General features: G+C 45.4%; 1 protein-coding gene across 5 annotated transcripts in view; it reads right to left on the bottom strand.

The window, feature by feature from the left end:
- The window catches only part of LOC132403919 (plexin-C1-like), a 40,148-nt gene that overhangs the window by 10,387 nt on the left and 14,527 nt on the right, over positions 1-15,234 (bottom strand). For 2 of the 5 annotated variants that reach the window (XR_009515392.1, XR_009515393.1), the window contains exons 3-4: positions 12,508-12,642; positions 2,450-2,682 (exon numbers count right to left, since the gene is read on the bottom strand). Coding sequence is in view for 1 of the 5 variants with exons in the window: in XM_059987742.1 (XP_059843725.1) it covers positions 12,508-12,642 (135 nt within the window). In the remaining 4 variants the exon portion in view is untranslated. Of the gene's footprint in view, positions 1-2,373; positions 2,683-12,507; positions 12,643-15,234 lie in introns of all 5 variants that reach the window. The other 3 variants (XR_009515394.1, XR_009515395.1, XM_059987742.1) reach the window with 3 other exon arrangements.

Genomic DNA, 15,234 nt, shown 5'->3' with positions numbered 1-15,234 from the left:
TTATGGGGACTTTTTTGGAACTACTTTCACAATCTTCGACTTGTTCAACAATGATGGCTACTATTTGTTTGAATTTATGACTATATGTCCAAGATTCTTTTCTTTTAACCAAACAGCTGTTTTTTCTCTTTTTTTTTGTTATGAGGTTTTGATTTCACTTTAAATTAGAATAGTATATACCTTTTCAAAATTATGGGAGGCCTAGGGAGAAAGGGGGAGCGGAGCACCAGAGGGAGATGGAGAGCAGGCAAGCAGTGATTATGAGAGGGGCAGAGAAAGAAAAAAAAGAGTAAAAAGAGAAAAATAAATGAATAATAAATAAAGGTTGGGGTAAGAAGGGGATCTCCCAGTGGCCACACATTTTAAATGCACATCCCATTCCCATTCTGATACGTCTATTCATGGCCTCCTCTACTGTCAAGATGAAGCCACATTCAGGTTGGAGGAACAACACCTTATATTCATTCCATCTAGGTAGCTTCCAACCTGATGGCATGAACATTGCTTTCTCTAACTTCTGTTAATGCCCCCCTCCCCTTTTTTTCTCCTTTCTTTTTTTCTCTCTCTGCACCTCTCATAATCACTCCTTCCCTGTTCTCCATCTCCCTCTGGTGCTCCCCTCCCCCTTTCTTTCTCCCTAGGCCTCCCGTCCCATGATCCTCTCCCTTCTCTAGCCTTGTATCCCTTTTGCCAATCAACTTTCCAATCCTAGCTTCATCCTTCCCCCTCCTGTCTTCTCCTATCATTTCGGATCCCCCCTCCCCTCCCACTTTAAAATCTCTTACTAATTCTTCTTTCAGTTAGTCCTGACACAAGGTCTCGTCCTGAAATGTTGACTGTGCTTCTTCCTATAGATGCTTCCTGGCCTGCTGCATTCTACCAGCATTTTGTGTGTGTTGAATGGAATTACCTATTTAAAACCTTGGAAAATTTTAATTTTGGGCATAATTTTATTCATTGGATTAAATTACTTTACTTATCTCCCTCTGCTCAGGTCCTTACTAATTTTCAGATTTCTAAACCAATTAAACTCTAACGTGGAACCAGACAAGGATCTGTTGAGTCCTTTGCTTTTCGATTTGGTATTAGAACCTTTAGCAATTACCTTTCGAGAGTCTAAAGATATCACTGGTATCTTAAGGAAAGGTACTATTCACAAAGTCTCACTTTATGCTGATGACCTATTGCTTTTTATATCTAATGTTACAACTTCTTTACCCTCTATGTTTCTTTTACTGACTAATTTTAGTCAGTTTTCAGGATATAAATTGAATTTACATAAGAGTGAATTGTTTCCTTTAAATAATTTGATACCAACCGAAATTAACCTTCCTTTTAAAATTGTTAAGAAATCAATTTACATATTTGGATGTAAGAAGTATAAAGATCTATTCAAAGAAAATTTTCTAGCCTTAATGAATTATGTGAAAAAGATACTTACTAATTGGTCGCCTCTCTCTTTATCACAGATTTGTTGAATCAATTCTATTAAAATGTATATTTTACCTAAATTTATATACCTTTTTCAAGCGTACTTGTTTTTATTCCTAAGTCTTTTTTTGATTGGGTGAAATTGGGAGGAAGAGGGGTGAAGTAAAGAGCTGGGAAGTTGATTGGTGAAAGAGATAAAGGGCTGGAGAAGGGGGAATTTGACAGCTTTTTTTATTTAGCTTTTTGTACTACTTATTTAATTATTCTGGTTTATTGGGCTATTGGTTATTCAGGGCAGCCACTTAAGACAACTCATAAAGAACAAAAACTCATTTAGAAAATAGCCAGGATTCCCTTCAAATATTTCAAACTCCACACCGTTAACTGGGGCAGAAGACTGTAGAGAAACAGTTTCTAAACAGTGTCAGCTGCGTGTGCTTGTGTTCAAAATGTCACAGAATGTTGTAGAATTCAGAAAACTTGAAAGCCTGCCTTAACAAAGAAAGGCTCTATTAGACTTAATTAGAGTTAAGACAGATGAAACAGCAATGGACAATCAAATACTGGACATAAATTTCAAAACTTTAAATTAAAAATTCAGAAATTGAGAATCCAAAAGAAATTGACTCTAAATTAAAAAAAATATTTCGGAAGATGGAATTTAGTACGTGGTTCAGGATCTCACTACATGACGCTCTATTCTCATGGCACAACGATCACAAGGAGAAAGTAATTAGAATCAGAAATACAACTTTCCTCAAAGTACTTGTATGTCACTGTACACTACCTTAAGAGTAATTTTCTTATGGGCATTTACAGGAAAAATGAAAATCTATATACTACTAAAACTCTCATGCTCTGTTTGTGACCTCCAATTAGCCCGAATGGTGCATTACAGCCGCACTTTTTGGGACTAAATTGACTTAAGATGCGCTAACTCACAGAATGCAGGCAAAGTTCAGGGTTATATATTCATATAAAATTGCTCAATCGCCAAAATCAACAGTCCCACTTTCACCTGAGAGTCAAGCCGCCATCATGGAAATCGGGACACGACGCATGCGCACGGCCAGCCTCAGCAGCGACACCAACCGGAGCAAAAGGGCAGGGCAGCTCAATTTCGGGCAGTCGCGTACGCTGATCACCATCAGTACGTGCAGGACTGGGACAGATCTAACTGCCACCCATCAATAAGAGATCATTAAATCTTATTGTAATTACGTACTTCTCTTTCAATATTCTTATTAGTTTCTGCATAAAGGAATACAGAGTACAAGAAGATATATATTATAAGTTAAAATATAGTATCAAATTTAGTATATATAGTATAGTATTTGTGCACTTTATGCAGTCCTGTGTAGGTCTGTAGTCTAGTGTAGCTTTCTTGGTGTTGTTTTTTACATAGTTCAGTCTAGTTTTTGTACCGTGTCATGTAACACCATGGTCCTGAAAAACATTGTCTCATTTTTACTATGTACTGTACCAGCAGTTATGGTTGAAATGACAATAAAAATGATGTGACTTGACTTGACAAATACATTGTATTAAAAATACAGTTATAATCACAAAACCCTGTATTCATAAAAACTAAATTAAATCATAATATTGAGATATAATAATTTGGTATACAGGAAAAATTGTAAACCCACTACCAAAGTCAGAGCTGTTAGGAAAAGCAAGAAAAAAAAGGGGGGAAAACCCTTATCACATAATAAAATATATTATTAACCACCATCTGTACTTCTACAACAAATCAAAGGTTTTGAAAATAACTCACAAATGGTCCCCACAACGTATGAAAGTCTTGACGAGATTCAAAAACTGAACATCGGATCTTCTCTAAATTTAAGCATGACATAACATCCTGTAACCCATAATGACGTACTTCGAGACACCCATTAAATCCTTTGCTGCAGTCAAAGGACAGCAGTGACTATATTGCGTCCATTTAGGAGAGCGCCAACCACATCATCAAGAATAATCAGCTTCCTTTAGTATTACTGCTTCCTATCTTCTATCCAGCATTAGGGTAAAAAAAATATGGTCAGCCTAATTATGCTGTGTGGAAAGTGAAGGGGCATGCCAAACATTGTCCGGAAACGGCAAGGAGAGAGAGAGAACAAGAATCGGATGAGGCCAGGGCTGCACGACTCCAGGATCAAAGAGTCAGGACAAAAAAGATGAGAGAAGAAGAGACAGAGGGGGAGAGGCATGCACGTCTCCAGAATGACAACAACAGGCACAGGCGGAGGAGAGAGAAAGAGACAAAGGAGCTGAGAAATGCACGTCTCCAAGATCAGAGACAAAGAACAAACAGCAGAAGAGATGAAGAGACGGCGCATGAAAGGACTGCTCGTCTCCAGAATGACAACAAGAGGCACAAGGGTGGCAGATCAACCAGAAATGTTGCCATCAGAAGTGTCCTTCGTTAAACGAGGAGGAGCTGTATTTCCCTTGCTACGCGTCTTTCTTCTTTAATAAACTGGTTTTTCTTCTTCAATTTCCAAAGCAAAGCAATACAAATAGCATTAAGGAAAATTTAATGTTCATTCTGGTCACATCAGACTGCACTACCTTTCTCCCAATGGGTCACCGCGTTGTCTAGTAGTGAAATAAAATTAAACACAAAAGACTGACAAACAACCAAAGTGTGGAAGAAGACAAACTGTGCAATTAAAATAAACTTGCACATGCAGCCAGAAACAAAAATACTGCATCAGATGATGTGTGGAGTCAGAACAGGAACAATAGCGTGGCTTACCAAGGTCAACACTACACCAAACAGAATGATTTTACTCAGACATTATTCAGAGAATAGAGGAAGCTGAATAATGATGGAATCTAGTGAAGTTTTTTTTAATCAATGAAGTAGAGAAACTCACTGGAAATCACCCAACCGCCTTCATTCTAGTGTAGTAACTATTTGAGAAGCCATTAAAAATCAAATCCTATGAAGATTTGACAATGGCAAAATATCCATTTTATGTAAGGACTTTAACCTAAAATAAACTTTTTACTTTCTTTGTTTTCTCAGTTCCGAAGAGAATCAAAATATATTTTTTTAGAAAGCTGGGATTTTTTTTCCATATTGCAAGATCCCTACCAGTTCCTCAAAGAGATTCAGGAAAGAAACCCTGCAGAGTTCCCCAACCCTTCCTGGAGTTTCTGTGACTCCAGGCCTATTATTTTAAATTTTGGAGCTCTGGCCAGCGACCAGTCAGAAGATGGAGGAAAGGGATTTCACTCGGGTCCACTGACTGAGTGGAAAAAGGCAGTGGAGCTGATAGCAGTTTACTTGGAGCTCTGACCAGCAACCCAATGGCGTTGGGATTGAACAGCAAGAGCAAATTAAAAGATGGCAGGGAAAGTGCAGCAGCCATTGTTGGAGTGGACACTATAGCTCTTTGAGACTGAAGGCAGGAAGATGATTCCCGGATGGTACGTTGCCTCTGGATGCCAGGGTCTGGGATATCTCAGATTGAATCCTCAGCATTCTTAAATAGGAGGGTGAATATCCAGAGGTCGTAGTCCATGTAGGTACCAATGACATGGAAGATAAGTGCTAAGTAAAAGGGTAGTGCCTCCAGGGTTGTGATCTCGGGACTGTGACCCATGTCACGTGCTAGTGAGGCCAGAACTAGGAGGACTATGCAGTTTAACACGTGGCTAAGGAGTTGGTGTAGGAGGGAGGGCATAAGATTTTTGGATCATTGGGCTCTCTTCCAGGAGGGACCTGTACAGAAGGGACTAGTATCTTTGCAGGAAGGTTTGTGAATGCTGCATGGTGGGGTTTAAAATAGAGTTGCAGGGGATGGGGACCAGAACAGAGTGGAGAGGTAGTGGAGAAATATGTTGGTGAGACCTCAGAGTCAGGAATTCAAAGGTTGCGCACGGTGCCACTAGTGTCCTGAGCTCTGAATATTTCAATGCAAGAACTATCGTAGGAAAGGCAGATGAGCTCAAGGCATAGATCAACACTTAAAATTATGATATTGTAGCCATTAGTGAGAGATGCAGGAGAGACAGGACTCCATTCGGGGGTTCCGTTGTTTTAGATGTGACAGAGTGGGAGGGATCAAATGAGGAGGGGTGGTGTTACTGTGGTGAACTACGTGAGCCTGTCTGGACATGCCCCCTGCTGACTGCTCCTGTGGCTTCTCCCACAGGCCCCTGTATAAAGGCGATCTGAGGCCTATGCTCGGCCTCATTCTCCAGGACGTAGTATGATGGTCACTCACTCCTGGTTCCTTCTTCCAGTCAATAAAAGCCGATATCTCGCCTTACGTCTCAGAGTGAGTTATTGATGTGCATCAATTTTATTGGCTGGAAGTTTTAAAACATGGAAACCGTTTTACGTCCGGAAAGGTTGGATTTGGACCCTCAAGACCCTGAAGCAGCTCTTGCTTTTGAACTCTGGCTTGCATGCTTCCAATCATACTTGGAGGAGGTTCGTGCAACTGAACCCGCTGTTATGCACAGAATTCTCCTCTCGAGGGTCACCCCAAAAGTTTATTCCATTATCTGGGACCTGCCGACCTACGAAGGGGCACTGGACGCCCTCAAAGGACAGTACCTGTGGCCGGTGAACACCGTCTACGCAAGACATCGTTTAGCTACCCGGCGACAGCAGCCTGGCGAATTGTGCGCTGAGTTTCTCTGAGCACTACAGACACTCGTCCGAACTTGTGACTGCAAGACGCTCACGGCAGAACAGCATGCGGAGCTGCTGGTGCAAGACGCCTTTGTGATGGGACTGAGGTCAGTGTACATGCGCCAGCGGCTGCTGGAAAACGCCGATCTGACCTTACGCTTGGCGATCGAGATGGCCAATGCTCTGGAAGCTGCTCTGCACAATGCTGATGCTGTCCAGTTGCGCGATTCCCCGCCGGTTCCGTGGACACCTCAGACCCCGCCACCGGCGGCTCCCGGGAGCGAATTCGCCAACGCCACTGCCAGTCGCGATTCCACGAGCTCCCCGAACCTGACCACGGCTGCGGCCCGTCAGAAGCCAGTGCTTTGTTATTTCTGTGGACTCAAAAAGCACTCCCGACAACACTGTCCAGCGCGAGAAGCGATCTGCTCTAGCTGCGGAAAGCGGGGCCATTTTGCCAAGGTCTGTAAGTCTAAACTACGAGCGGAGTGCAGCGCTGCGGGTGAAACGTGGGGGCCGCCATCTTGCATGCCCAGATGTGGGCGGCCATCTTTGTCGGCGTCAGCATGACCCGCCCCCGACCCTCCGATGCGTACCGGGTACCCCGGATGTGGGCGGCCATCTTTGTCGGCGTCAGCACGCCCCGCCCCCGACCCTCTGATGCTTACCGGGTACCCTGACGGCTCAACTCTGGCCACTGTAACCCTCGACCAAAGTGCCCCACACCAGCTTGCAGGGTCCATGATGGACATCCGGGTGGAGGGGCACAGGACTAGATGCCTGTTTGACACAGGCAGCACTCGCAACATGGCCGGTAAGTTGGAGGATCAATTTGGCTTCTGAGTCGCATTCCGCAGACATCCGGGCGGGTTGTGTAGCGACTTTGGTGGTGCAAGGCACAGAATATCGGAACTTTGCGCTACTGGTCATGCCTAAACTGTGCGCACCTGTGCTATTGGGGCTGGACTTCCAGAGCCATCTCGAAAGTGTGACTATGGTATATGACGGGCCCCTCCCACCACTCACTGTCCGGAATCCTCAGTTCTGTGGGTCTTCATCACTACTGACCCCACACACACACACGGGCCCACACATCCCATCCAGAACCAGGCCGACAGTTGCGCTACCGACACCACTTGCAGTCTCTCCACCCTCAAGGTCCCTCCCCCACCGCTGTTCGCCAACCTGCCCCTGACTGTAAGCCTGTGGCAACTAAAAGCAGGAGGTACAGCGCGGGGGACAGGGCCTTCATTCAGTCGGAGGTGCAGAGGCTGCTCAGGGAGGGGATCATTGAGCCAAGCACAAGCCCTTGGAGGGCCCAGGTGGTTGTTGTTCAGACTGGGCAGAAAAATAGGATGGTCGTGGACTACAGTCAAACCATCAATAGGTTTACACAGCTTGACACATAACCCCTACCCCGCATCATGGATATGGTCAACCAGATAGCTCAGTACAAGGTGTACTCGACAATAGATCTGAAATCCGCTTATCACCAGCTCCCCATCCGCCCAGAGGACCGCCCCTACACCGCCTTTGAGGCGGGCGGCAGGCTCTATCACTTCCTGCGCGAACCTTTCAGTGTCACGAATGGTGTCTCTGTCTTCCAGAGGGAAATGGACCGGATAGTGGACCAGTACCAACTGCAGGCCACATTTCCCTATCTGGATAACATCACCATCTGTGGTCACGACTGGCCAGATCACGATGCCAACCTCCAACGATTTCTCCAAGTGACCGCAGCTCTGAACCTTACTTATAACAGGGACAAGTGTGTGTTCGGAACCACCCGCCTTGCTATCCTTGGGTATGTCGTGGAAAACGGGGTTATTGGCCCTGATCCCGACCGTATGCGCCCCCTGTTAGAACTCCCTCTTCCCACCACTCTCAAAGCCCTCAGACGGTGCCTGGGTTTTTTTCCCTATTACGCCCAATGGGTCCCCCATTACGCAGACAAGGCACGCCCCCTGGTCAAGTCTACCACGTTTCCCCTCTCTGCTGAGGCCCGTGCGGCCTTCAGCTGCATTAAAGGGGACATTGCCAAAGCTACGATGCATGCGGTAGACGAGACCGTTCCCTTCCAAGTAGAGAGTGACGCCTCCGATTTCGCTCTGGCTGCTACCCTCAATCAGGAAGGCAGGCCAGTAGCATTCTTTTCTCGCACCCTCCAAGGCTCTGAAATTCAGCACTCCGCGGTGGAGAAAGAAGCCCAGGCCATAGTGGAGGCTGTTAGGCACTGGAGGCACTATCTTGCTGGCAAAAGGTTCACCTTGCTGACCGACCAGCGCTCAGTTGCGTTCATGTTCAGCAACCAACAGAGGGGCAAAATCAAAAATGATAAGATTTTGCGGTGGAGAATAGAACTCTCCACCTACAACTATGATATCCTGTACCGGCCTGGCAGCCTCAATGAGCCCCCTGATGCCCTATCCCGGGGAACATGTGCTAGCGCACAGCTCATCCAGCCATACGCCCTCCATGCACAACTTTGCCATCCGGGGGTCACCCAATTTTAACATTTCGTGAAAGCCCGGAACCTGCCGTATTCCCTGGAGGACATCAGGACGATGACCAGGGACTGCCAAATTTGCGCTGAGTGCAAACCACACTTCTACCGTCCTGACACGGCGCAACTTGTCAAGGCCACCCGCCCTTTTGAGCGACTGAGTGTTGACTTTAAGGGCCCCCTTCCCTCCGCTGACCGTAATGTCTATTTTCTCAATGTTATCGATGAGTACTCACGGTTCCCCTTAGCCATCCCCTGCCCCGACACCACTGCCACGTCCGTCATAAAAGCCCTGCGCCAGCTCTTCACTCTGTTCGGGTATCCCTGCTATATCCACAGCGATAGAGGGTCCTCCTTTATGAGTGACGAGCTGCGCCAGTACCTGCTAGCTAGGGGCATTGCTACTAGTCGGACCACGAGTTATAATCCCCGGGGTAATGGACAGGTGGAGCGGGAGAATGCCACGGTGTAGAAGGCCACACTTTTAGCCCTTAAGTCAAAAGGGTTGCCGGTCTCTCGATGGCAGGAGGTCCTCCCTGAGGCACTCCACTCTATCCGCTCTCTGTTGTATACATCCACCAATCCATCCTCACGAACGCCTATTCTCTTTTCCCAGGAAGTCTGTCACTGGGACCACCCTACCAATTTGGCTGACGTCCCCGGGGCCAGTGCTGCTCCGGAAACATGGGAGGAGTACTAAATACTCCCCGCTGGTCGAGAGGGTTCACCTTCTACATGCGAACCCCCAGTATGCCTACGTGGTCTTACCTGATGGGCGGGAGGACACGGTCTCCATCCGCGACCTGGCACCCGCAGGTGCAGCAGACCACTACCCTGAAGACTCTCCAGTAACTATGAACCCTGCACCTGAGGTGACACCGTGCTCACCAGGCCCTACACAGACTCCTCACGACACTTATATACCGGGCGTATCGTACGCATTTATACCAGGCGCCTCGCACATGCGTGAGGGATCACTGGCGCCTAGTGGGCTGGAACAAGCACAACCTCTGTCTCCTGTGCAATCACCAATGTCGCCGGCATCCGTGCAATCACAGCCGGTGCTACGTAGATCACAGCGACAGATTCGACCACCTGATAGACTTGACTTGTAAGAAACTTCGCCACATGGGGACTCTTTTAAACAAAGGTGGGGTGAATGTGGTGAACTACGTGTGCATGTCTGGACACGCCCCCTGCTGACTGCTCCTGTGGCTCCTCCCACAGGCCCCTGTATAAAGGCGATCTGAGGCCTGACGCTCGGCCTCAGTCTCCAGGACGTAGTATGATGCACTCACTTCTGGTTCCTTCTTCCAGTCAATAAAAGCCGATATCTCGCCTTACGTCTCAGAGTGAGTTATTGATGTGCATCAGTTACTAGTCAGGGAAAATGTCACGGCAGTGCCCAGTCAGGACAGACAGGAGAACTCAACTGGTGAGGTGTTACGGGTGGATCTGAGAAATAAGAAGGGTATGGCTACAACAATGGGGCTCTATTACAGACCACCGAGCAGTCCGAAGGATTTAGAGGATCAGATTTGTAAAGAGATTGCAGACTGTTGCAATCTGTTACAATAGGTGACTTTAACTTTCCACAAATTGGCTGGGAATTCCATACTGTAAAAGGACTGGATGGGATAGAGTTTGTCAAATGTGTCCTGGAGAGTTTCCTTCATCAGTATGTAGAAGCCCCACTGAAAGAGTGTGTGATACTGGATCTGCTGTTAGCGAATGAGACAGGACAGGTGCCTGAAGTTTGTGTAGGGGAATACTTTGCATCCAGTGACCCCCAATGCCATTAGTTTCAAAGTAAGTAGGCAAAGAGGTACCTCTGGTCCACGGGTTGAGATACTAAATTGGAAAAAGGCCTGCTTTAATGGTATCAGAAATGATTTGGCAAGTGTGGATGGGACAGGCTGTTTTCCGATAAAGGTGTACTTGGCAAGTGGGAGGACTTCGAAAACAAAATTTTGAGAGTACAAAACTTGTATGTGCCTGTCAGAATAAAAGGCAAAGATAACAAGTGTAGGGAACCTTGGTTTTCAAGAGATATTGAGGCTCTGGTTAAGAGATAAAAGGAGGTGTATAGGCAAGAAGGAACAAATGAGGTGCTTATGGAGTACAAGAAATGCAGGAGAACAGGCATGAAAGAAATCAAGAAGGCATGGAGTTGGTCAGCAATCCATGTGTGGAGCCGGAACAGATGGGACAGACCTTAAATGAATTCTTTGTACCGGTATTTACTCAGGAAACGACACAGAGTGGCATGAGGTTCATGGACCCTCTACAGATTACAGAGGAGGAGGTGTTTGCTACCCTGAGGCAATTCAGGGTGGATAAATCCCCAGGGCCTGACAAGGTGTTCCAGGCAAGCGCAGAATTGATGGGGCCCTAGCAGAGATTTTTAAATCACCCTTAGTGGCAGGGGAGGTACTGGAGGATTGAAGTATAGCCAATGTTGTTCTGCTGTTTTTAAAAAGTCTCTAAGCATAAACCAGGTGAGTCCAAGTATTCTAAGGGACTGGATATATAAGTGTCTGGATAGACATGGACAGATTAATGATAGTCAGCATAGCTTTGTGTGGGTCGGACATGTCCAACCAATCTTGTAGAGTTTTTCGAGGAAGATACCAGGGAAGTGGATGAAGGCAAGGCAGTGGATATTGCCTACATGGACCTTAGCAAAACATTTGACAAGAGCCTGCATGGGAGGCTGGTTAAGATGGTTCATTCACTTGGCGTTCAGCATGAGGTACTAAATTGGATTAGACAATAGCTGTGTGGGAGAAGGCAGGGAATGGTAGTAGATGGTTGCCTCTCTGACTGGAGGCCTGTGACTAGTGGTGAGCTACAGGGAACAGTGTTAGGTCCGTTGTTCTTTGTCACCTGTATCAATCATCTAGATGATAATGTGGTTAACTGCATCAGCAAATTTGCAGATGGCACCAAGACTGGGAGTGAGTTGGATGGTGAGGAAAGCTATCATGGCTTACAGAGGGATCTGCAAGAGCTGGAAAAATGGGCTGAGAAATGGCAGATGGAGTTCATTGTAGACAAGTGCAAGGTGTTGTACTATGGTAGGACCAATGAGAGTAGAGCACTGAGGAGTGTGGTAGAACAAAGACCTGGGTATAATTCGTTGGAAGTGGCATCACAGGTAGATATGGTGGTAAAGAAAGCTTTTGGCACATTGGCCTTCGTAAGTACAGAAAATGGGATGTTACGCTGAAGATGTATAAGATGTAGGTGAGGCCTAATTTGGAGTATTGTGTGCAGTTTTGGTCACCTACCTACAGGAAAGCTGTATACAAGTTTGAAAGAGTGCAGAGAAAGTTTACAAGGATGTTGCCAGGTCTGGAGGACCTGAGTTATAGAGAAAGATTGAATAGATTAGGACTGTATTCTTTAGAACATAGAAAATTGAGAGCAGACTTGCCAGAGGTGTACAAAATAATGAGGGGTATACAACCAGAGGTCATGGATTAGGGAAGAAAGATGAGAAGTTTAAGCAAAACATGAGGAGAAACATTTTCACTCAGAGGGTTGTAAGAGTGTGGATGAGCTGTCTGCAAAAATGATGCATATGAGCTTGATTTTAACTTTTAAGACAAGTTTGGATAGTAGGGGTATGGAGGGCTATTGACAGCAGATTGACAGGAGAAGGCAGTTTAAGTGCTATTGGCATGGAATAGATGGGCTGAAGGGCCTGTTTCTGTGCTGTACTTCTCTATGACTCTATAACATGGTTGTTCTTAAATGTCCTGCACATGGCTAAACTAATCACAAAGCAATAAATCGAAGAGCCAGCCAACAAGTGCCATCCCAGGGCAACTACAGGTGGTAACTAGCATCAACCATCCCTCATCGTGGGAATAAAATTAAATACACTATATAAATAGACTGTAAAGAAGTATCAGCTTACCATCCTCTCAGTTAACAGGTATAAGTAATTTGGGTCCACTTTATCAAGCAATATGCTGTGGCGTATTGGAGATTCATCTCTCAGCTCATTCAGAATACTTGGGCGAATAACTTCCATATTTTCATCCAGAACCAGCTGCAATAAAAATCATGCAGTTAATTCATCTACTTCCATAGTCTGAACTGATATCTGACTTACAATAGCATAATATCACATAAACCTGCTAATCTTCATTCACATTTCTCATTATTGGCTTGGGAGAGTATACCGTGCTCAGACTGGCTGCTGAATCCCCCAACCTTACAGAGAGTCCACTTCAAAAGGCTAAGGTTGTCAAAGACAGTGTTCAGAAACAAATCACAAGAAAATATCCCTTCTGAAGGAACTCCGTGAGTCAGACAGTATTTGTGGAGCCTGAGGGATGCCCTACACTAAGACAAACCATTGAAAAAGTATCTTCCTTTCCTTTTTGTTACGTTCTTTTCAAAGCAAAACTATGCATAAAAGTGCAATATGAACCAGAACCATCCAGACATGCCAACAATGAGGATTGTTACAAGATATCACAACTTGGAGCAGAATACCTTCAAAACTGGAGATGCATATTGACTGCATGAGAAATGTGTCTCCTCTGCCTCCATTCATTATCAACAACCCTACAGTTCACACCACTTTAGCTTTGAGGTTGCTGGGCATCTTTATTACACAGGACCTCATGTGTGGAGAACACTATCTCCATTAACAAAAAGGCTTGGCGGAGGATGTACTTTTTGTGGTGTGATGGGCAAACCGAGTCTGAAAAGGGGTCCAGAATTGACCCTATGAACTGTACTGCTATTGAGAGAGGGAGGGGGAGGCGTCCAGCGCAAATGAGAGAGAGAGACGAGATTTAACGTTATGGTTCCTTTGTTGATCATTTACCTTTCTCCAAGGACACTTTGCCTGCTTGTAAAGATTCCTGCAGAGACAGCAGGGCAGAGCCGATTGAAGGACAGCTGGTGTCCAGCATGTGGAGATAAAAAGCAGGTCCGTTGGGACACACACAGACAGACCACGGGACACTGAACGAGCTTTGTGCACCCATGTGAAGGTGGGGTTTTTGGAGGATTGATTCGGGGAATCGATCAGTGGCTCACAGTGTGAGAAGATGCAACTGGTGGGGACTGTTTGTGTGTCCTCCCTTGCCTGGGTGATAGTTCCATCACTGAAGAATGGTAAGACGGCAATGGCTTTTCTCTCTCTCTCTCTCTCACACACACACACACACACTAAGTAACTACCTCTGAATTGAACTCTTCACCATCATAAGACTCTATCCATTTACCCCTAGGTTTGAAATAGACTAGTTTTGGTTCCTATTTCCACACTTCTGCATATATCATTGCTGACATGTTTCATATATTTTTGCATTTATATTACCGTATTGCTTAGTTTACTAATAAGCACTATTAGTTACTAGTAATACCAGATTCCAAAGTGTTTTCTATTTCTGCTGGTTCTTTAACCCAGTCACGGGGTACGTGACAGTGGCATTTGGTAAAATTCCATCTTTCCCAGAACATATTGGTTCTGTACTACAATGCCATCATAGAGAGTTTCCTCACATCAACCATTACTGTCTGGTTTGGTACAGCATCCTCTCTCAGCACACTGTATGAACACCACAGTGAAATGGTCAGCAGGAAAGGTCATTAGCTGAAGTCTACCATCACTGCAGGACTTGTATGTTTCCAGGACAGAGAAATGGGCAGGAAAATCATTGCAGAAACTCCCCAAGCAGCATACTGACTTTTCTAAATGCTCCCTCTTGGTCATTAAAATAGAAATCTCGCACTATCTTAAAAGTTTCTTTCTCCCAGACAGTTAATCTGATCAACTATTCTAGTTAGCCCATCCCACCACCTATTACCTCAGTCATTGCACTGCTCTGTAAACACTTTGAACCACTTTTTATAAAGCTGTTTACATTGTAAATACATGCTGGTGTTTATGTAGTTATGTACATTTTATTCTCCATTCATACTTTAACCTCTAACTTGTTTATATAACCATATAACAATCTCAGCACGGAAACAGGCCATCTCGGCCCTCCTAGTCAGTGCTGAACTCTTAATCTCACCTAGTCCCACCTACCCGCACTCAGCCCATAACCCTCCACTCCTTTCCTGTCCATATACCTTTAAATATTCCTTACAATTATTGAATGTAAAGGGCAAACACAAGGAAATCTGCAGATGCTGGAAATTCAAACAATAACACACACAAAATGCTGGTGGAACACAGCAGGCCAGGCAGACTAGTCCTGACGAAGGACCTCGGCCCGAAACGTCGACAGCACTTCTCCCTATTGATGCTGCCTGGCCTGCTGTGTTCCACCAGCATTTTGTGTGAATTATTGAATGTTCCTGTTTTTGTTGCATGCCATGCCAACACACCCAAGCAAATTCCTCAGTGGCCACTTTACTACCTACCTCTTGAACCTAATGAAGTGACGACGGAGTGTATATTTGTCGTCTTCTGCTGTGCTCGGCCATCTGCTTCAGGGTTCAATGTGGCGTGTGCTCAGGGATGCTCACCACTGTTTTATTTGATGTGTGGTTATTTGAATTACTGATGCCTTCCTGTCAGCTTGAAGCAGTCTGACCATTCTCCTCTAACCTCTCTCATTAACATAGTGTTTTCACCCACAGAACTGCCGCAAAACTTGAGAGAGTTTCTCTCTGTAAA

Source organism: Hypanus sabinus, chromosome 13 (genome assembly GCF_030144855.1).
Source record: "Hypanus sabinus isolate sHypSab1 chromosome 13, sHypSab1.hap1, whole genome shotgun sequence".
NCBI classification, from domain to species: Eukaryota; Metazoa; Chordata; class Chondrichthyes; order Myliobatiformes; family Dasyatidae; genus Hypanus; species Hypanus sabinus.
The sequence above is the reverse complement of the archived record's forward strand: the minus strand, read 5'-3'. Positions and strand labels throughout refer to the sequence as shown.